The sequence below is a fragment of the Chenopodium album genome, chromosome 9 (genome assembly GCF_948465745.1).
Source record: "Chenopodium album chromosome 9, dcCheAlbu1.1, whole genome shotgun sequence".
In the NCBI taxonomy this organism is placed as follows: domain Eukaryota; kingdom Viridiplantae; phylum Streptophyta; class Magnoliopsida; order Caryophyllales; family Amaranthaceae; genus Chenopodium; species Chenopodium album.
Window position 1 is genome coordinate 66,536,730 of NC_137842.1, and position 22,193 is coordinate 66,558,922.

General features: G+C 33.2%; 2 protein-coding genes across 3 annotated transcripts; one reads left to right on the forward strand and one right to left on the reverse strand.

Moving 5' to 3' along the window:
* Window positions 1-7,401: 7,401 nt before the first annotated feature.
* LOC145558859 (phosphatidylinositol/phosphatidylcholine transfer protein SFH12-like) lies at window positions 7,402-13,176 on the forward strand. 2 transcript variants are annotated; one of them, XM_081620205.1, is made up of 15 exons: window positions 7,402-7,718; window positions 8,546-8,629; window positions 8,764-9,025; window positions 9,157-9,256; window positions 9,675-9,941; window positions 10,102-10,179; window positions 10,287-10,388; window positions 10,474-10,523; window positions 10,751-10,850; window positions 10,973-11,068; window positions 11,191-11,238; window positions 11,408-11,537; window positions 12,020-12,396; window positions 12,785-12,859; window positions 12,951-13,176. In XM_081620205.1, exons 2-15 carry the CDS (start codon window positions 8,563-8,565, stop codon window positions 12,960-12,962), a joined length of 1,764 nt encoding a protein of 587 aa, XP_081476331.1. In that variant the 5' UTR covers window positions 7,402-7,718; window positions 8,546-8,562; the 3' UTR covers window positions 12,963-13,176. The 2 variants fall into 2 exon arrangements, with proteins under 2 accessions (XP_081476331.1, XP_081476332.1); XM_081620206.1 differs by lacking the exon at window positions 7,402-7,718 and adding an exon at window positions 7,841-8,330.
* Window positions 13,177-14,251: 1,075 nt separating this feature from the next.
* LOC145558858 (phosphatidylinositol/phosphatidylcholine transfer protein SFH6-like) lies at window positions 14,252-21,487 on the reverse strand. The gene is made up of 15 exons (XM_081620204.1): window positions 21,074-21,487; window positions 20,856-20,942; window positions 18,882-19,185; window positions 18,697-18,796; window positions 18,275-18,541; window positions 18,104-18,181; window positions 17,915-18,016; window positions 17,770-17,819; window positions 17,556-17,655; window positions 17,308-17,406; window positions 17,112-17,225; window positions 16,859-16,991; window positions 15,739-16,139; window positions 14,666-14,740; window positions 14,252-14,552 (listed from the first exon to the last, which is right to left on the reverse strand). The coding sequence occupies exons 2-15, from the start codon at window positions 20,887-20,889 to the stop codon at window positions 14,532-14,534; spliced, it is 1,878 nt and encodes a 625-aa protein (XP_081476330.1). The 5' UTR covers window positions 20,890-20,942; window positions 21,074-21,487; the 3' UTR covers window positions 14,252-14,531.
* Between the last annotated feature and the right edge of the window lie 706 nt (window positions 21,488-22,193).

The following is a 22,193-nucleotide window of genomic DNA, read 5'->3' on the forward strand; positions in this document are numbered from 1 at the left end:
ACCCTAATTACGATACCTAGGAGCTAGTAAAAATTTATTCGATATGTCCACAACCCGACACATATTGAAGTGACCCGAAAAATGAAAGAAATCTACTATGTATACATGCAATCCACATTGGCATAGTTTGTTTGTTTGTTTTTTTTTTTTTTTTTTTAAATGAAAGGTAAGGAAAATAACAACCTCCTCATGAGGGGAAATCCTAATACATCAAAGGAAAGAATAGGGAATAGGCTAGAGCTATTAGAAACATCAATATACATATTATCAAACACTAAATGACCTATATTAGCAATCCAATCGGGTGCTCGATTTGCCTCTCGATAAATGTGTTGAATACTCCAATTATGAAACTGAGTGAAGAGTGGCATAGTGATCTCATATAAACCTTCATACCAATCAATCCAATTGGACCCTAATTACAATTGATTATAGACTCAATTTGATAGCGCTATTTGATTTGTGTTGTTTTAAGATGTTTTTTTTTCAAGTGAATGAACACTACTGACTTTACTGAGTACACACAAGCCAACATAGGAATGAAGTCGTCTGCATTTGATGGGCCTTAGAATTGTTAGGAGTTAGGAGTAGGATGGCCCAACCAACAGTCCAACACCAACACCCATTTCCCGCAAATTATAACATGCACCCTTGTGCATGTAGTTCAGTGTGCACCATTATTTAAACGATGCGTTTAATTGGGTAATTCACAAAACTTCAATGTTCTTCTGTTCCTTTTCTATTTTGTGCGTCTTCCAAGCTCTTCTATTTCCTTATTTAAATCTGTCCAATTTTCTGATTCTCTGTCTTCTCTTCTTCTTAAACTTTCCTCCACTTTCTCTCTCCTCAATTTTTCTCTCTCTGCTTTGATTGAATTCCTTCATCACTTTGTAACTCAATAAGTTGATCACTCTACTTGTATGAATTCGTTTATCGCCATTAAAATACTGAGCACTATGGAAGGCATTCTTATACATACTTGACGAGATCGGCAATGTATGTCAGATTTTTTTTTATTACAATTGATATTAATTTCTAATTAGGTCATATGTTCTTAATGCATTTTAATGATTTTGCAATTGAAATGGATTTAATTGAGGTTTTGATGATTTGGTAATCTAAACTATGTACTCTTTCAATTATTAGTTGTAATTTGGTCTACTTTCTTATAATTCATTTTTACAATCAATTAAGCTTTTATCTAAGGATTGATGAGTTTTGTTTGTTTTTAGTATGATTATGAATGCCTGTTCATAATTTGGTATTTTGAACATTTTTTGTTAAAATTATGAATATTTTATTTGAAGAAAAAATCTACTCTAACTCTATGAAGAACAAGTCAGAAATAGGAACTTATAAAGAAGACTTTTGAGCTATAATGGTTATTCTTTTTTTTATTTTAATAGCTTAATTTTTTTTTCTTTTCACTTTCATTTATAATTTAATTGTTGAATTGATGCTTTAATTTGTATTTAATGAATATAATTTGTTTATATCATGTTTTTGAACATTTTGTTCATATAATTCGCACTTTTCATTTTATTTATTATCAAAATTGTTATTAGCAGTATCATATTATGAACATTGTTTCTATTTTTATGAACACTTAAGTTACTTTAATGAACCTTTGTGTTTTACATAATTCTCTGGGTATGTATATTTGCTTTTAAAAAAATAATTGTACACGTAATTATGAACATTTTTTTTCCTATATTTGAACTTTGTCATTTTATTTTTGAACTCCAGTAATGGTAATTATGAATTGTGTTTGTTTATTGCAGTTAGAATGTATGAAGTTGTTTATAAGGAAAGTCTAAAGGCTGAGCAACAGTGTCTTCAGGTGCAGAAGTTTTTGAAGGGTGTTTAGTGGTTTGTGGTTGGGGTTAAGAAGTTGTTGTAGGGGGTTCAAAGGTTTGTGGTAGGGTGTTCAGTGGTTTGTGGTAGGGGTTTAGAAATTTTTGTAGGGGGTTTAGAGGTTTTTGTAGGGTATTCAATGGTTTGTGGTTGTGGTTCAGAATTTTTTGTAGGGTGTTCAGTGGTTTGTGGTTGGGGTTCAGAAGTTTTTGTAGGGTATTTAGTGGTTTGTGGTTGGGGTTTAGAGGTTTTTATAGGGGGTTCAAAGGTTTTTGTAGGATGTTCGGTGGTTCGTGGTTGAGGTTCAAAAGTATTTTTAGGGTGTTCAGTGGTTTGTAGTTGGGTTTCAGAAGTTTTTATAGTGACTTCACAGGTTTTTGTAGGGTGTTCAATGGTTTGTGGTTGGGGTTCGGAAGTTTTTATAGGGGGTTCAGAGGTTTTTGTAGGGTGTTAGTGGTATGTGGTTGGGGTTCATAAGTTTTTGTAGAGGGTTCAAAGGTTTTTGAAGGGTGTTCAGTGGTTTGTGGTTGAGATTCAAAGGTATTTTTAGGGTGTTCAGTGGTTTGTGGTTGGGGTTCAAAAGTTTTTGTAGGGGGGTTCAGGTGTTTTGGTAGGGTGTTCAGTGGTTTGTGGTTGGGGTTTAGAGGTTTTTGAAGGTGGTTAAAATGTTTTTGAAGGGTGTTCAGTGGTTTGTAATTGGGGTTTAAAAGTTTTTTTAGGGGGTTTAGAGGTTTTTGAAGGTGGTTAAAATGTTTTTGAAGGGAGTTCAGTGGTTAGTAATTGGGGCTCAGAAGTTTTTGTAGGGGGTTTAGAGGTTTTTGAGGTTGGTTTAGTGTTTTCTGGTGGCTTATCAGAAAATTCTTTGGGCTTATCAGAAGTTTATAGGGGCTCTTGTGTTGCTTCTAGTGTTTTATCATAAGTTTCTGGGGGATGTTCAGAAAATTCTTGAAGGTGTTCAGTAGTTGGTCTATAATTAAATATTAAACAACAAAAGAAAAAAATACACAAGATCCAAATAAATTATTATTTCATACCAATGCAAAATACTTGATAAATTTTTACACAAATTATTGCTTCATACAACACATATATATGGACATAAAAGACAACGTATGTGAACATCAAACAGGAAATATATGGACAAAAATATGAAGGTAATGAATATGGAACGATTAACATCAGATTTGCTAATTTTATTGCACAATCCACCAAAATTGGTCAAAAAGCTAAAAAAAAAAAAACAAATATCCATTTTTTATTTTACAAAATACAATAAACTTTATATTAAAGTGGATAGAGAAAGTAGAGTTCAATTGTTGAAAATTTTAGAGCTTCTAGTAGTTTAGAGATAGAAAAAAGGGAGAATCAAAATTGTCAATGAGGGAAACAAAAAATAATCTTAAATAAAAAAAATAAAAAATAATAATAATAAAAAAAAATAATAATAATAAAAAAAAAGATTAAATACGAAAAGGTTGTTGAAAGTTTTAATTTAGATTTTCAAAGAAAAAAGATAATATCAAAATTCAATGGTGAAAAAAAAATAAAAAAAATTGGCTGAGCTTCTTACTATTGGGCGTGGGCTTCTTTAATTTATGTTGGGCACGGATCCTTCTGGGTTGGGCACGTATTGGGCCTGGTGCACCTATTTATAGGTGCACCATGGTGTATGTAATACCAATTGCCCATTTCCTAAGACCCTAACTAAGGAAGCCCCGCTCAAATAAAATCCCAAAATTAACAAAAAAAAAAAAAAAGATCTATTATGAAGTACGAAGTATAAACTACTGTAGTACGATATACGAAATAGTATCTGAATCTCATGTCATTATATAGGATAACAATTACTCTCTTTATTTCACAATGATCATGATATAATTAAGAATAATTGCATGACTTTTTTTTTTAAAAAAAAAAACAATTACTTATCACATAATATATATAGTTATTACTCCCCCCGTTTCATAATGTTAGTCCCATATGGAATCAATCACATAAAATAAAAAAACAAATATATTTGGAATCTAACATTAAAATACAACATATTTCATAATTAGTTTACCTCATTTAACTTTTTTGTATTTTCATTAGGAAAGCACAAATCATAATTGCATAATTTAAGGTAAACATTTCCTTAATTGGAGTCATGTCATCAATCCACAATAAATTAATTCCAAAAAAAAAATCAAGTCATTAATGAAATATATTCAATATGGGTAAAACTTTTTGAAACGCCCAAAATAGTATATGGGACTAACATTATGAAACGGAGGGAGTAATTAATTTTGTGTTTTGGTTTTCAATAGATAAATGAGGCCATGAGATTGCATGATTGAATCAGATATAAATCGCATTTCTAACTTACTGAATGTCACTACAAGAAGAATCTTTTTTCGTAGCGATTGTACATTCGCTACAATATGCAAGTATGTTTGTGAAATAATTAAGGATGTCGTATCATTTTTACAATCGCCATGGTTTTCCATATAAAATCGATACGGAAAACATAATAATACATATCAACACTATTTTTACACATTTATATAATTTTGAGAAATCGTATCATTTACAATCGCCACTAAATCCTAAAAATCGATACGAAAAGTCTTTTTAACACTAGATATATAAATATTGTTTGACAAAGAATACATAAAATATGTCATAGCTTATTGGAAAAACATTTAATATAAGAGTTTAAGGTTGCATGTTCGAATCTTGTAAAGATCATACACGTGTTTTTTTGTATTATCGTACTCTTAGATTATATCATACTCTTGAGCATCGTGTTGTCATGCAACACATAACAACGCATGTTAAGCATGTAATAGCAAAATAATGTTTTATCAAAATAATTTAAACCTACCAGGAGGAAATTCTTAAGATTTATACATAATGAGTTGTGTATGTTTTATCAAAATAAATCTTCTAAAAATAGTTGTTAGAAAGAGCACTTTCTTGTGCAAGACAACAATAGTAGGCCTTCTATTTTGTAAACTTGGGCACTTTTATTGGTATGTAACAAATTAGGTTTAACTAGCAATGACTACTAAATAAAGCACTTTAAATTCTTGATTAATATACTTGTTCCAATATTGCTGAATACCCTTTTTATATATTTGTGTGTGTGCTAATATTACTTAGGAGTACTTGAATATTTAAGCTGTGATCATTGACCTAAAAGTTCAAAATGATATAAAAATATAATGATATATGACGTGTAAGCTTCTTATTAGTTCTTAATTACTCTCAAAGTCACTCACCCACCGTATACACCAATATTTATATGACAATCTTTAGCTAATATCTTTATGATTATATATTTTAATATTAATAACACTAAGATTGTGCCAGTTATTTGCAGACAATTATGTAATTCTTCTTCTATTCAAAAAAATATTAAATGCAATTTTTCTAGCTTTACATTATGAGGACATATTTACTTGAATATCTTAAACAAAAGGAGGGTAGGTGGGCAGGTTGGAGGCAATGAGTAGTTTTCTAAACTACTTAATTAAAAGCTTGATATATAAATATAGGTAATCCTTCACGGAAATTATATTTATATGAAACGGAGGAGTACTTGTATATTGTCATTATTACTTCTTCCGTTTTTATATTAGTTGACATATTTCTTTAAGCAAGTTTATCATCGATTGATTGACACATGTTTAATTTGCAAACATTATAATTACAATTTGTTACTAATAGAGAGTGAAGGATAGTTCAAGTGGTTAGAGCTTCCCTACCGTTATTAGGGGATCCTAGGATTGACACCAAAAAAAAAAAAAAAAAAAAAAAAGTTATTAATAAGAGAAAAACATTTAAAAAGTGAAGTGTATTTTTTTTTTTTGATAAGAAAAAAGTGAAGTGTATTAGCTAATATTAAACGGTGGAAGTATATATAATTTCTTTTTTGATCCTACATTACTATAATTTCTTTTTTGATCCAATCACAAAAATGTATTAGCTAATATTAAACGGTGGAAGTATATATATATATATATAGAAAATTTGACCTTGCTTTTAAAGTTATATTAAAGCTATGAAAGAAATTTTTTTATATATATAGAGAATTGAATACAATTATTACTTTGTATTTATAAGAGATTGAGACAATATAACAACTGATTCAAAATAGATATAGGCCAAGCAATAGGCTAAATTAGCCGAGTAGGCATCAACTATTTATGATTTAATGAATACTAGTAGTAGTAAAGATCTTACTTATAACATGCATTTCCTTTGTTTGACTTAGGCAGGCCATAATCAGAATAGTTTACGATTAAATGTAACGAGGCTGACCCAAAACTTAGTGGAGGACCTCAAATATAATTGGAAATTTGGAACTATTCTTCCATATTTCATCATCAAACTACCTTATAATAAATGACTAATTATATATTTGAATATTTTGTGTTACAAACATTACATGTTGGCCTCAATTTGGCTCTTCCATGCTGTCGGTATCCTGGATTTCTTGTCGCGAATTAATTGCCCACTCTTTTAGTCAAATTGAGAAAGAATCAATTGGAGGTTTGGAAGTGAAAATTTGAAATTACCAACATTGATAATTTATGGATAAATGTAGATTTGGAGGAATTTTTGTTAGGAATAAATGTACTTTTCATATATAGTTATTGACTTTTCATCTTATAATAATGTCAATTAAATTCATTTTTATGGTTTCAAAAATTACGCTCTATGTTTTCTTAAGTTTTATTCACTTGCATTTTACTTGGTTTTCAATATATACTCATTTCGACTATTAATATCGATAAATACAGTACAATAATGCCTTTTCACATATGTAAATTAAAAGCACGGTCAAGGTGTTGAACTTTGAGCACATGAAAAAGCTCGAGTTAACAAAAATAGTACTCGTAGTGTATGAGGATTGAGTTCAAACTCGGATTAGAAGTAGGGTATATATTTGATATCTATGATGGCATGTATGTGAACCAAATAGGAGCACAAAGCGAAACCAAATATATTTTAGTGATCTATTAAACTCGCATATTTATCATGCCAAAGTTTATAAATGATACTTTTACATAGATCGGTACTCCATATATTTTTGCATCCTTACTTTGGAATCTAATACCATGCGGTCCATGCCCAATACATTATGCTCAAGATTATTTATGTTTGAAGGAATAATACTCCATAATTTTCATATTGCAAAATCATAAAGGATAAAAGAGAATGGCTAGCACCTAGGTAGGTAGTTGGCCACGGTTGGTAAGATTGCGGGCACTTTAACGTGGAGAAGGCAAAGAAACTTCTTAAAAAGACAATTGACAAAGATGATCATCAACAACAAATAATGTATTAACTTAAGTTTATTCAAAAAATCGAAAACCATTAAACCGTATGTATAAGGTTAGCTCTGAGAAATTTATTGCAAATCAAGTTCGACCAAAGTATAAATACTTCGACGGAAATGATACATACAATTGTACAAAATACGTACATACTCGAAATCATCAATACTAGTTTTCCCATCTGTTAACATTGAAAATGATCATTAATATGGACGGAGTGCCTTGCATTTCTCACTTAGCCGCCTATCTCTTTTATTCTATATTAATTTAATTTATATTTATGCCTTTATATTTTTCCTATCTCTTTAATAACAAAAGAATTTACATAAATCTAAGACTATGTCAATGGTGTTATAAAAACATCTGTATCAAATACAATATCTAAAATTATTTTTATTAAAAATAAAAAAAAAAATATGATTATGCTGTCTTACAATGAGAGTTGTCTCCTAGCCGTTGTGAAGAGCCTAGCAATTCTATAACTCCCTCCAAATTCTCTCTCATCCCTTCATTTTTTTGCTCCTAAACATATTTTGTTTCCAGGTAATATTTTCTTCTTATCCTAATTACATAATTATCTATTTCCAAAAAAAAAAAAAAAAAAAAAACATAACAAAAGCAACAATTTTTTGCATTCATTGTTGCTCAATTGAGATAATTCTGCATTAAGTTGGTATATGTCTTGTTGTTACTTATGAAATTGTAGATTTTTTTTGGGGTGATATTGAGCTGATAATGATTCTGTTTTTCTTCAATGTTAAAATCTCCCAAGGGCTTTTGTGTTTTTTTTTTTTTTTTTTTTTTTTTGGGTACGTGTATGGATATGACATTGATGTAGACGAGATTGAATAAATATCATAGAGTCACATAGAGTATAGAGTAATGATGTAGACGAGATTTAATACCAACATTGAATGTCAAGTTGGTTAAACTTGTTTGATGAATAGCATTACTATTGTGTTGATTTGTTTGATAAACCCTTTTATATTATTTCATGATTATATTATGTAGTGTAAATAATTGACCTCTATTATTGAATGTGTTTGATACAATATAAAAACTTACCATGAGTTATATTTTGGGGTAACAACTTATGATACTGATATCTGAGAGCTGTTGATCTTAAAGGTGATTTCATCTTGTGATTTTGTAAAGGTATACTTGAGGTCAGAGTGATCAAATTTCATGAACATATGTATCTTGAAAATATTTCAAATGATCGCGATATTATGTGTATTGATATCCTACATGATCTTTCACAAACATCTCATATAAATGGAACAAAATAACTAGAAAATCAATCTTATATGGTACTTGTATATATTTGTACCACAATGTGATATGAGTGTTTGATTGTCTATTCTTTGCAGAGTTTTTTACGCGTTTTATGAGTGTAGAGGCAATGACCATGACCGAAACAATGTCTGGATCTGTTGCACAGTCCCTAAAACCGGGTAAGTGTTTGTTTTCCTCTCTTGTTCTCAAGGTGCTTTATTCTGACAATTTATGCTTCTGATGAAAATGTAGGCCTTTTGACTGATATGGTATTAAGTTGATCTTATTTGGCTATTTTGGTTGCTTTTTTCAGGACTTGAGAAACCTGACATTGATTTCTATGATGATGAGAAGAGAACGAAGCTTGGTTCCTTCAAGAAGGCGGCTTTTAATGTCTCAAGCATGTTCAGAAACTCGCTGACTAAGAAAGGTAGAAGGAACAGCAGAGTCATGTCATTTGCTTTCGAAGATGAACATGATGCAGAGGAAATGAAGGCAGTAGATGCATTTCGTCAGGCCCTTAGTTTGGAAGAATTGCTTCCTACAAAGCATGATGATTATCACATGCTACTTAGGTAACATTTTCCATCTTTATTTTAACTTGATTTCAAAATTGTTCCTAGACATTTTATTTCAATTTTTCTGAAATTAGTTTGAATTTTTCTTGGTTTAAATAGTTAATAACAAATAATGTATAATTTGACAGATTCTTGAAGGCCAGGAAGTTTGATATCGAGAAGTCAAAGCAAATGTGGTCTGACATGATCCAATGGAGAAAGGATTTTGGTGCTGACACAATCATGGAGGTATATACTGTATATTCTGAGGAATGTTGTTCTTATAATATACAATATGTCTCTGTCAGTTGAATCAAACAGAACAGTTAGGTCATCCGGTTTAGAATCTTTAGATTGATTGATCTAATGTTTTGATTAGAATTTTTACTTTGAATAAGCCTTTGTGAATTTCATTCTTCAAATTTGATCGGATTTTGTTCAGGTCAGGTTCTCAGGTTAGATGCAATCTTATGCCTATTTTTAATGGGTTTGAAGAGAATTTTTTTACCTAGCTTCAAGATTTTATCTGTTTTAGACAAGTTCTCTTCGGTTGTGCTAAGATTGGGTCAGTTTTTGACATGTTTAGCACTCATTTAGTCTCAAGTGGTGTAGACGTGTAGAGATGTTTTCTAACTGGTTTGCCATACTTTTCGTCTTTCCTGTGTAGGATTTTGAGTTCAAGGAAGTTGAAGAGGTCAAGCAATACTATCCTCAAGGACACCATGGAGTTGACAAGGAAGGCCGGCCAGTTTACATTGAAAAGTTGGGTCAGGTTGATCCTAACAAGTTGATGCAAGTCACCTCCATGGACCGATATCTTAAATATCACGTCCAAGAGTTTGAGAGGACCTTTATTGATAAGTTCCCAGCTTGTTCAATTGCTGCAAAGAAACACATTGATCAGAGTACCACTATTCTGGATGTTCAAGGAGTGGTATGTATGAGATGAACTGAACCATAACATAAATTTATAGTTGAAGTGCTATTTCTATTAAAATCCAAGTTAAAATTAAAAGAAATTATATAACTAGCCAGAGGGAGCAAAGCATTAAGACCAGGACCGAAAATTAATCTGTAGTGTGTGTGATGTGCAGGGGCTTAAGAACTTCAACAAGGCGGCAAGGGAGCTCATCCAGACCCTACAAAAGATAGATGGTGACAATTACCCTGAGGTACAGATTTTCTTGCTTTCTTACACAAGTTTTACTAGTTTGTGCATGGAATGATTGGTTGCCAAACTGAGAATCAGGAAATTTTTGACATTTTTTCGGTTTTTCAGACCCTGTGTAGGATGTACATCATCAATGCAGGATCTGGTTTCAGGCTGTTGTGGAGCACCGTTAAGTCGTTCCTTGATCCCAAGACCACCCAGAAGATTCATGTAAGTACTCAATAAACATCTCTTTCTGTTCTGCTGTGATTTTTGATTGAGGATTTTAGGCCTAATATTAATTTTTTGTGTAAAGGTCCTGGGCAACAAGTACCAAAGCAAACTGCTTGAGATCATTGATGCCAGGTTACTATTCTTATCTGTTATTTATTTATACTCCCTCCGTTCCTACATAAAACATATTATGTCATGTCATTTGTTAAATGTTAAGTATTAAACACTTAAAGTACTGTATCGTCTGTATGTAAGTGTCAGAATCTGAAATTTTACTTCAACATTAGTTAGAGTGAAATAAGTTTACAAATTCCTGAAAGCGAAACTTTACTTATTAAGCCAATTTCATATGATTACAGTGAACTGCCAGAATTTTTGGGCGGTACCTGCACCTGTGCAGAAAAAGGTGGCTGCTTGAAATCTGATAAAGGGCCATGGAATGATCCTGAGATAATGAAGGTTTGATTTTAGCAGAAAATCTCTTTTCTACCTAGTACATCATTTCTTCCAATTGAACTTACATCATCTTTCTTTCACTTGTTAATTGTTTTTTTTCCTTCCTATTGTTTTCGCTTCTGTAGATGGTTCGTAATGGTGAGGCCAAATGCAACGTAAGGGGTCCCTTCCCAGTAATAGACGAGAAAACCATTGGTGAAGATGAGATGGCAAAACCAAAGGTAGTCTTCTGACTTCTGGGAAATGTACTGATCTCCAAACTCAAAATGTCTTGTAGGCTAGGGGTATGTAGTCATGTACTGCATATTTACTAACTTCATTTCTTTGTTTTCGTAATGTGAAGGGATGCAACTCATGCGATTCAGATGAGTTCCAGTATTATGCACCCAAAGTAAGTGTCAATTTGTCATTCATTGTAATAATAACCTTGTATTCTACCATGTAAATAGCTAACAGCAGCAAACATATAAAAAATTATATACTATCACCAACATTAATTTAGAAAGGTGACAACTTTGATTATAGAATCCTAATTTAGTTTTTGTGTCTATTTTTTGCAGGAACCTATGTGCAAAGATGCACCGAGTCCCTTCCCATATGACAACTTCATCCCAATGGTAGACAAGGACATGGAAAAATCGTGGAGCAAACCTGTTGATATAACTATGAACAAGCTGGCCATGACCAAAGGTATCGGCATCTCTGCCCTTTTTAACAAGAAAATTCTGCCAAATGTGTCTCTACTTTTATTAATGGACTTGCAGCCAAAGGGAAAGGATTTAAACCAGGGGCGAAAAGAATTTATGCCTTTCCTTTTCTCAAATACAAACTAGTTGAACTAAAATGTGTGCATGACTTATGACTACTATATGTCCCAAGACCTACAAATGGTGTAATCTATATGCATACCTAAGTAGTAAAACAAGTATACAAGTCTACTCACATAATAGAATTTATGTAGTTTCCGTTTTGCAGATTATGGATTTACTTCACTAGGGTGGATTGATTTTTTTTTTTTTTTTTTTTCTTGTTGTTGATGTTGTTGTTGCTACATTCTGCCTAACAGATGTTTTCTGTAATACTTGTAGTAAATTAGTAACTGAAGCATGTTTATTTATCGGAGAGTTAAAGGTTTGAATTCTGTTACTGATATTTACTTCCTGAAACTGCAGGTTGTTTACCATCAAAGAACAGTTTTGAGGGTTCTAATCAGAAATTTAGCAACCATCTAGTCACTGGTCTCATGTCTGTGATGATGGGCATTGTAACGATGATCAGATTGACTCGAAACATGCCCAAGAAGCTTACTGATGCGACCTTATATACTTACTGTGATGAGACTGCTGTGAAGGACTCACATAAATTGCCTGGACATGCAATCTCTGAGGTTGAGTATTTTGCAATGATGAAGCGCATGGGTGAATTGGAAGGGAAGGTGATTTCCCTTGCTGCGAAACCAGCCATCATGCCTCCCGAAAAAGAGGATATGCTCAACAATGCAATGAGCCGTGTTGAAGTCCTTGAGCAGGAACTTTCCGCAACAAAGAAGGTAATTTATACATCTTAATCATTAAGTATATTGACATAAATCCTAGATAGTTTTCTGAGCTTAAGACTGAAATCCTGACAAAAATTCACCAGCAGTTTTTCTGAAAAATATCCTAGGCTAAGAACAAGAATTCATTCCTGTATAAATTGTCTAGCAAACTTACAAAATGAAACCTGCTACATTAAGGCATCTAACAACAGCAACATATCAGAAGTGTCCTTAATTCAAGCCAAACGGGAGTTAATCATATGTCTAGAATTAGTCACCTAATTAATCAGGCAAATAAACTGTTTCCGACAAGTATTAAAAGTTAGATAAACTAATACATAGATTTTGGAGAGGTTTTTTAAATGAAAGATCAAATTGTGACAAACATGAACTGTTGCAGCTTCTTGAGGAATCAATGCAAAGACAGGGAGAGCTGTTAGCATTCCTCGAAAAGAAGAAAAAGAAGAAGAAGATGGTATGCATTTACCTTCATTTTATTTTTGTTATAACTTCTTTGCAGCACAATTTGGAGTTACTGATTTCTTCTCCTTATGTTGCATCTGCAGTTCCTTTTTTGAGCACATCAGTTCTTCTGGTCAGAGATAGTAGAAGTGAGTTGTCTGTAAACTGTTCGTTGCCTTGCTGTAATATTAAGAATCGAAGAGTCTCTAACCTGGAGGCGATTGCGAGTTATATCCCCCGCTATCCCCCTCAATGTTTGCCTGTTGCTTTGTATATGACTAATATACTATCACCCCAATTATTTATCTTATAATTTTTTCTTTGATATTACTTTGAAAAGTTTGTACATCGTAAAAATGACTTCAGAGGACACTTGTACTCAATGACTCAATGAGACTATGACCCCTTGTGTTTTTGTGACTTTTGGTGGATAAGAAACTGGACTATGCAGTTCAGTTTCTCATCATGTTGGCTGTTCCACAATTTACTTGGAAACGATTACGAAATTAAGACAATAATACCTACTAAAATAGAAGGGGCTTGTCATTACAGACCAATTAGCGCAGAACCCTCAACCCAATGACCCCTCATCGGCCACTGATTGTACTCCCTAAATCAATCGACTGCTAACTGTACTCCGTAAACTCTATTGGCCAGAGCTGATAGCTCAAAGAGGATCATTGCCTCATATGTCCTTTCTCTAGTCATCTTGGATTTGTGTTTGTTTTTTCTCTATGCCAATTAGTTGTTTTTTCTTCTTGATGTGTTTTATTGTGAACGTTGTCGAAATTAAATAAAGGCCTGATGTTTTGGAAACTTCTTACAAATACATGTAAGCAATTATCACTAATTTCTTGCAGCCTAAAATATCACAGGATTAGCTACTACACCTTATATTCCAAGGTTATATAGTGTGGTTTAGACCGTCAAACAACTTGCATTATGTTACTAACAAATTGGTTTCATAAAACTGTTATTAACTAATTAGTTGTGCATACACTTTTCCCCTTAGTTTTTCTGCGCAACTACCTGATAACATTCGCCGGTGTTACGGTGTATACACCACCTAATACACTTTTCCCCTCAGTTTTTTGCGCAACTACCTGATAACATTCGGACTTCTACAAGATTGGCTAGCATCGGTGAAGTTTCATCAAATTTTATATTTCCGTTCAGCAAATAAAGAAGCCTATTGTTCCAATCATTGAACTAACAGGCTAGCAAAAACAATGAAATGCAAACATTATGCTTCATATCAAGAATGTTCCCTAATTTTTATTGATGGCATCATTTGATTGTTATAATGGGAAACAAACTTTTATTTTAGTTAAGGGAGAATGTGGAAACCCAGATCAAACAAAACCTTATTAACAAGGGTCATAACCGGAGAGACATAGCAACGATATTGGATGTCCGATGGATTGTATTTAAAACGAAATAAACACACACGCAAGTTTTCAGAAAACATTATGTAATTCTTTTTCAACCCTCCGCTTAGTTGGAACTGGGGGCTGTGAAATCTACATACACATTTTCTGCATTTCTTTACATTGTTGCGGGCAGTAGCTCATTTTGTCAAATATGAAGTAGATATAGTTTTACATATAGAAAAGGCAAGGTTAAGAAAATGTCTCAGCTCTTGTTATCATCAACGTTCCCGTTTCATCTTCTTTCAATGCATCCGCTCACCAGCAAAACTTTTTCTTCTGCACCCAATGTAAGATAGAGGCGATAACAGTAAGAGCACAAGCCTCGATGAATAGATACAGCAGTTTCAGTAAACTAGTCAAACGAATAGTTATATATAGTCGGTGCTTACCTGGTACTTGGCTGCTTCTTGACGATCAATATAAGCAAGCAGCTCCTCTTGCCTCATTAGAGCTTCATGTAGAGCCTGTAAATAAGGAGATTTAGAACCCTATATGTAAAACTATAGAACTACAGAACATTTTAAAGTTTGTAAAGGCACATTTGAATTTTCAAGTTACTTGCGGAGTCGCAGCACATAAAAAATCAAGCAATCATATAGGCATATTTTCATTGTATTTCCTACTTTTTTCACAACTACAGTATAATGACACCCTTTTCTTAATTGCAGGAAATTGCAGCAACTACAAGACTTGGGATAAATTTCAATTTCCAGCAAAATCCCTTTTCAGTTAATAATATGTCCGCACCTAGAAAATTAAAAATTATATCATTGATCCATTGCACTATTGCAGTGACAAACAGTTTGCGGGATAAGAGATGTCCATGGAAAAAATATCAAATACTACGTAAACTGGAAAATCTAGCGTAGATGAACTCCACTTATCACACGGTCCACACATTACAAATTGTACAATGTATGTCAGCTATAATATAATATTTAAGATTATTGACTGAGCAAGGAATATTAGGCATGACTTCGCATTCACCAATATCATAATCCTTAATCAATAACAAAACTGGCACCAACATAAAGATCAAACAAATACAGTTTTACTTAAACAATTATGCATTTCACCTAATGTTAGGTATGACAACATATACTACAGCATTAAGAATGGCCGTAACAGTGACTTGGCAATTAAAAAAACATCACGAGGCAGGTCAATTCTACGACTTGTACTCCATGGTGCTGCATGATTTTAAAGCAACTTGGCATTGATGAAAATATTGACAAAAGGACATTGACAAACAATGTAAAATAGACACATTACACGGGAAAATTACGATGATAACAGAACCATAATTTTTTAGCTCAAAAGGACAATACGGTCCAATCTATAAGAAAACAGCATACATCATTCTCAATGCAATCATCAACAAGCAACGGATTTCATGTGCTATGCAAATCATATGTAACCCCACCACTGTAAGACAGCATAATATCAAATTAAGCAGCTTTACCTTTTTAGTAGCAATTAACTCTGCCTCCAATGCATCCACGCGACATACAGCAGCATTCAATAATTCTTCCTTCTCGTATGGCATTTCAGAAGGCTTTGATTGAAGTGTACCAACTTTCTCCTCAAGCTCACCCAGCCTCTTCAGTACATTGGACATCAGATCAGTTTCAGTGAATGCTGGAGGCGGAGAAGGGGGACGAGATTCCTGTGGAACTGTATCTAAGGTGACGTCTTTGATATTAAGTTCATCAATAGGAGATGCATCAGGTAACTTTTTAGTCACACGACCAGCCAATGAGCGGAAAATTGTGAGTAAAGTCATGAAGAAAGCCACAACAACCATCATCACACGATCTCGGATTCCTTTTGGAGTCTTCTTTGCATCTGGCAATGGAAGTGTCGCTGCATTGAACACAACAATTGTTCTGTTAGGACTTAGCTTTTACAAGAATATATTACAAGATAAACCAAATGCCAACATTTAACATCACATTATATTAGCTGATAACTTTTCCATGACCACGGCTTTTTCCACATACTGAAACCCACTAGAGTTTTTTAATGATGTACTCTGTTAGCATACAATGCAAAACTCTGAAGCAGCAGGATGATAAAAAAAAAAAAAAAAAAAAAAACAGGATTTTATTATCACACCAAGCCTGAAGAGTCAAAAGTTTAACAGGTAATACCGGCAGCTGTGGCAGGGGACATTATGTGGATATCATGATGGTAATGCATAAAAAGAGGCAGCTGATTAAAAACAATGAATATAGTATGGACACCAACATAGTATGGCCAATATGAACCTCAAAGCGGCAATTCAATCTACACATCATAGTGTTATAGGAAAATTCACACGCAGTGATAATATAGACCTGTCAATTCTTGACCCAACCCAACCTGATTCCAAACCCGTTTTACTGAGAGAAAACCCGACCCGACCCAAATGACCCAAAATTTACCCGATTTGACCCATTTATAATAATTTGTAATGATCCAAGCAATCCAAACCACTTGAACTAAATGACCCAAACAACCCAAAATTTGACCCGAAATGACAGGTCTAGTGATAAACGTTACATAGATAAAATACAACTGCTATCTTGAGCAAACGTGCTGACCTTTAGAAGAAAAAGGTCTCTGAATGGATGATTGCTTCTTCCAGCCAGCATCAACGGGCTTGTCCACCATGGGTACATATTCATCATAGCCCGAATAACTACCAGCGTAGGCTGTCTTTCCAGTGACCTTGACCTATGGATATTTTATAAAATAAATTTAACAAGTTCATAACTTCATATAAAAAGTGACTTCATCTGATACTAAAAGTGCAATTTAGACTATAACAAAGATTAGAATTTGTATGAAGTTTACCTCTTCACGAACAGGAGTCAACCTCAGATGCGAATAATTCATTGCTGCCTTAGGCGAAGCAATATCTTCAGCTTCAGATCCCGACTCAGCAGTAGATGTATCACTTCCTTTTAACTGTTTAAAAGTAAGTCATATATTGAAATCAAAAGATCAAAAATTGGAAATTTTATTCATTTTAAGACATTAACAGCCATACCATTGGAAACTGAGGTTTAGCATAAGCAAGAACCTTTCCATCACTGCTCAACACTTTAACAACTTGCCTTGCACGCCGTGGCTCCCCATTAAGAACCATCTGCAGCAGAGCGAAATTGCATGCCATGATTATTTCTAAAGAAAATAAATGAATGCAACTTCTAAATGAATTCAACTGCAATCTTTTTTTTTTTAACTGTTGTCATCTCAGCAAAAACAGATACAGAAAAGGAGCATATAAAAACACACCTTTAATATCTCAGGAGTTCTCCAAGGTCCCTTGTCAGAGAGCATACATCCCCCTTGCTCAGCACAAGTGCAAGTGCCTCCAAGAAAATCTGGTAACTCACTGCATATGATAGTAAAGTGATGAGAAAATCACAGCCAAATAACATATCATATGCAGCGACAAAAGGACTATATTATTCAATTAAAAATATGCTTCAAGATAAGACTACATTACCTGGCATCAATTACTTCAAGTAATTTGCTCTGGAATTTGGTGCCAAGAACCTATGAAAACAAAAGGTCATCAAACCAACCAATAGAGCCTCCTACCCAAAGAACATATCGATATAAGTAGCTAAAAAGAATTTGTTTATTCATACATGAATCTTTGAGGTAGTTTTCGGATCTATGAAAGACTTCACAGTACTCCACAGAAGCCTAAATCCTGGACCAGCATTGACAATGAACATCTGGTAAAGGGTCTGCAAAAGTAAACCCCTACAGTTATGGTCACTTCTAAATTTTCATAGTATATACATTCTTCCCCTCGAAAAAACAATGGAACAAACCTCAGGATAATTGTCACCATCAATCTTCTGCAGACGTGTTACAAGTTCCCTAGCAGACTTTGTGAAATTTTTTAAACCCTGAATTCATTTAAACAAAAACATGAATAGCTTAGACACACATATACAATTTGTAACATTTAAAGAATAAGCATGTAAATGCAGACAACATACCACGCCCTGAACATCTAAGATTGTAGTGCTTGAATCTATGTGTCGTTTTGCAGCAATGGTGCATGCCGGGAACTTAATTGAGAAGGCTTTCTCAAATTCCCGGACATGATATTTTATGTAACGATCCATCGTAGTTACTTGCATAAGTTTGTTTGGATCAACTTTTCCTAATCTTTCAATGTAAATAGGTCTTCCTTCTTTGTCCACACCATGATAGCCATGGGGATAATAATTCAAGACTTCATCTATCTCTTTAAACTCAAATTCCTGGAAACATCAGATAAAATTGTCAAACAGAACTGAAATAATCAGAAATTTATAATAGGGTGAGCAAAAATGGCATGCTTACACTCAATATATTATCAAAAAGAATAATGGGTTTGTATATAAAATAATCATCAATGATAGCCAATAGTTATTACCTGCACAATATTATCAACACCAAACTCTTTCCTCCACTGGATCATATCAGCCCACATGCTTTTTGCTTTTTCAATGTCAAATTTCCTTGCTTTAAGGAACCTGCACAGAAAGATAAACATATTTTTACCTCTGCAAAGTTGACATGCAAAATGACAATCAAGAAAACATAAAACAGATAGCTCACCTCAACATCATATGATAATCATCATGTTTATCAGGTAAAAGTTCTTCCAATACCAACGCTTGTCGAAATGCATCAACAGCCCGCAACTCTTCTACATCACGGATATCTTCTATAGAAACTGAGCTGACACGTCCATCACTTTTTCTTCTGCTGCTCTTTTTCTTAAGGGAATGTTTTAATTTGGTTGATGCGTTTATTGCTTTCTTCTTCAAGGACCAATTTCTTGACCTCCTCTCATCCTCTGAATTCTCAAAATCAGATTTTCTTTCCCTTCTCTCATCACTTCCAGAGATTCCCTCAAAACCTGCAATAAATTAAATAAAGTCAAGGGAGAGGTATAAGAGTAATGCAAATAATCAACAAAGCAAACGAATGCACTTGGCCAAATACCTAACAGCTTAACATGCATAGTCATGACATCTCAGAATGCTAACATGTTTTTTACAATAAATCATCTTGATATAACATATTGTGCATATAAATCACAATCTATGGGAAGAGTTCAAACATTTGAGAGAAGACAAGCAAAATAGAAAATTGAGGGCATATTTTGCTTATTTATAACAAATAATGGGGTGAGGGAAATGGAGATAATTCCCTGTTTGTTAATAATAAGAGCCCAAAGCTTGTATTATGAAAAAATTGCTGGCATTGAACCTTGAAACTATACATGACTGACTTGCTTGCTGATCATTTCCTAATTTAATGTATCACAATACAACTATTAATCCAAAGTTCTGCCTTGAAGCTGAAACATGTGATCTAACTGTTGTACAGCTCCCATTATTCTTTTTTTTTTTACTATTCCATATTTATTACTTCTGGGAGGACGCACCCCGCAATCCCCAATAATATTTGTATTCTAGTTCTGTTAGGCAAACTTATATTTGATGGATGATTAAATCTAGCTTTCTGTTGACAACTTAAGTATTTAGCATTGAGCTAAATTAAAAGCAAATCAAATGATTCATATCTACTCTCCCCTCAACATCTTCGTAATCCAGATGAGAGTTCCACGTCCTTACCCTTTCCTCCCATTCCCTTCTAGATTACTATCTAAACAAGCTACAAGAGAAAGGTTTCACACCTTCTCCTATCCAAAAATCAATAACATATAAAGCAAGACAAAGAAATTTTAACAATAATCAAGAGACGCTTTAATCACTGCCCTTGTAAAAGCTAAAAAGCTCCATAAGACCAAGGGATAAGGTAAGGAGTACAAAAACAAAGGCGTGGGGAGAAATCCTTAGCAAATCCTTCAAGGTTTCACCCTATCACTCATCAGGCTTCCCATAACTAATTCGACAACTCCCGGGTTCTGCCTTCTTCACCTCATTATTATACCACAACATCAAAATTACTGTCCAGCTACAGTAAAAACAAATGCTATCAAATCCCAAGCCACCTGTTAAACTCAACAACATAACTTCCCAGCAAAAATTTTGACAGGGTACAAGGATGTAACCCAGCTTACAAGACCCAAGTCATCTACATCAAACTTCACGGCTTCGGTTTATTTTAATCAACTGCTAACCTAAAATCTAACTCAGCAATTGAACATACATTTCTCCTCATAGTTCATAGTGTCTGTCATTGGCATTGTTACAACAATGTGAGTATGTGACGCGTCTTTACCAGCTACCCCTTCTTCCCCAACCACTACCACCAAAAATTTACAGAAAAATAATTAATAATTCCAAAAAAAATCCCCAAATTATCTACAAATTCACATTATCCATGTATATAGTTTTTTATATTAAAAGAAATCCTTGGATTACTGATTTGGAGAAAGCCCCTAAACTAAGTTAATAATATATTAGCTAGAAACTCAATTTGAAAGAAATTACGGAACAAAAAGAAAACCCTAAAATTTAAGCTAAAGATAATTAAACCCAAAATACAAATTTTTACAAAATAAAATTTTGAAAAATCCAATTAAAATATATAAGAAAATGAAGAATTAGAAAAACTCACAAGGGCGAGCAAATCGATCAAGAGGTCCCGACATTTCTCAGAAATTTCCGATCAATTTTTTTCCGAGCAATTTTGCATCACCGGAGCCTGCATTTCGAAGAAAAAAAAACCCTAAAATCGTCAATCCCCCAAACCCTAACTAATTCAAACAAAAAAAAAATTAATAAAATAAATAAAAATCAAAGCCGAAAAAGCAAAAGAATTCAAAAACCCTATACCTCAAAAAAGCTCAAAAATCCAGATCACAGAAAAAGGGGGAGAAATTTCAAGTGACCTGAATTGTCGGTGCTAAATTGCTAATTTAAGGAAGAGAGAGAAAGCTGAGAAGAAATTGAAAGATTCCAAAATTTAAGGGAGCTGAAATTTTCAGAATTCCAAACGATAATTTTTCCAAAATTATACCAAAAACTATGACAAATTGACAATGATGATGATGATCTTAGATTAAAAGGATATGGTCAAGGAAATTTGAATTAAATTTTTTTATGTAAGAAAATTATGATTATTATGATAATTTTTTGGAATTAAATTCTCCCGATTTTGGTACTCTGGTAAAATTCTGATTCTCCCGAATTTGACGGCGATTTTGGAGAGAGAAAAAGAGGAGAGAGAAAAAGGAAAGAGAAAGAGTAATTTGTAGAGAGAGAAAATTAGAAAAAAGAAGGGTAGATGAACTGTGATTGGAAGGTAGTGTTGAGGTAGGACCCACTTGGTGTGGGACCAATTTGTTTTAGTTGACACGTGGCGGTATGGTTGGAAGGTGGAGCGGAGACGAAAGGGAGGGATGGTATTATGCTGTTTGCCGTGGCTCGGCTTTTAGCAGAATGCTTTGGCTTCGTCTTTTGGTCTTGTTGCTGTTGTGGGTTAGTACAAAATAAATATCGCAACGAGGTAATATTGGAATTTCGATTCTACACTCGGGTGTAATAAGATGAATTAGGATTTTTTTTTTTTTTTTGTCTTTGTATAGTTGTATTCAAGGTGTGAGGGGATACCTTAAATTTGTAGAGGAGACTATTGTGAGAATTATTAAATTAATACAATTTTATTTAAAATTGAGTAGCTATGAGGAGAGATGTTTTAATTTGACTAATTGTAATTAAAAAATGGTTTTGCACAATGGGGAGAAATTATTATTAGTCAAAGAGAAATACAATAATATAATGAAAAAGTGAAAAGAATGTTCAATTTGATGTTGAAAAAATATATATTATTTGAATTATTGGCAATAATTTGAAAGAGTGAAACACTAAAAATGTATTAACCCGAAGAATTGATCAAATGTCAATCAATTATTGTTTTAAATTGATTTATTATGAGAAGAAAGATATTTAGTGA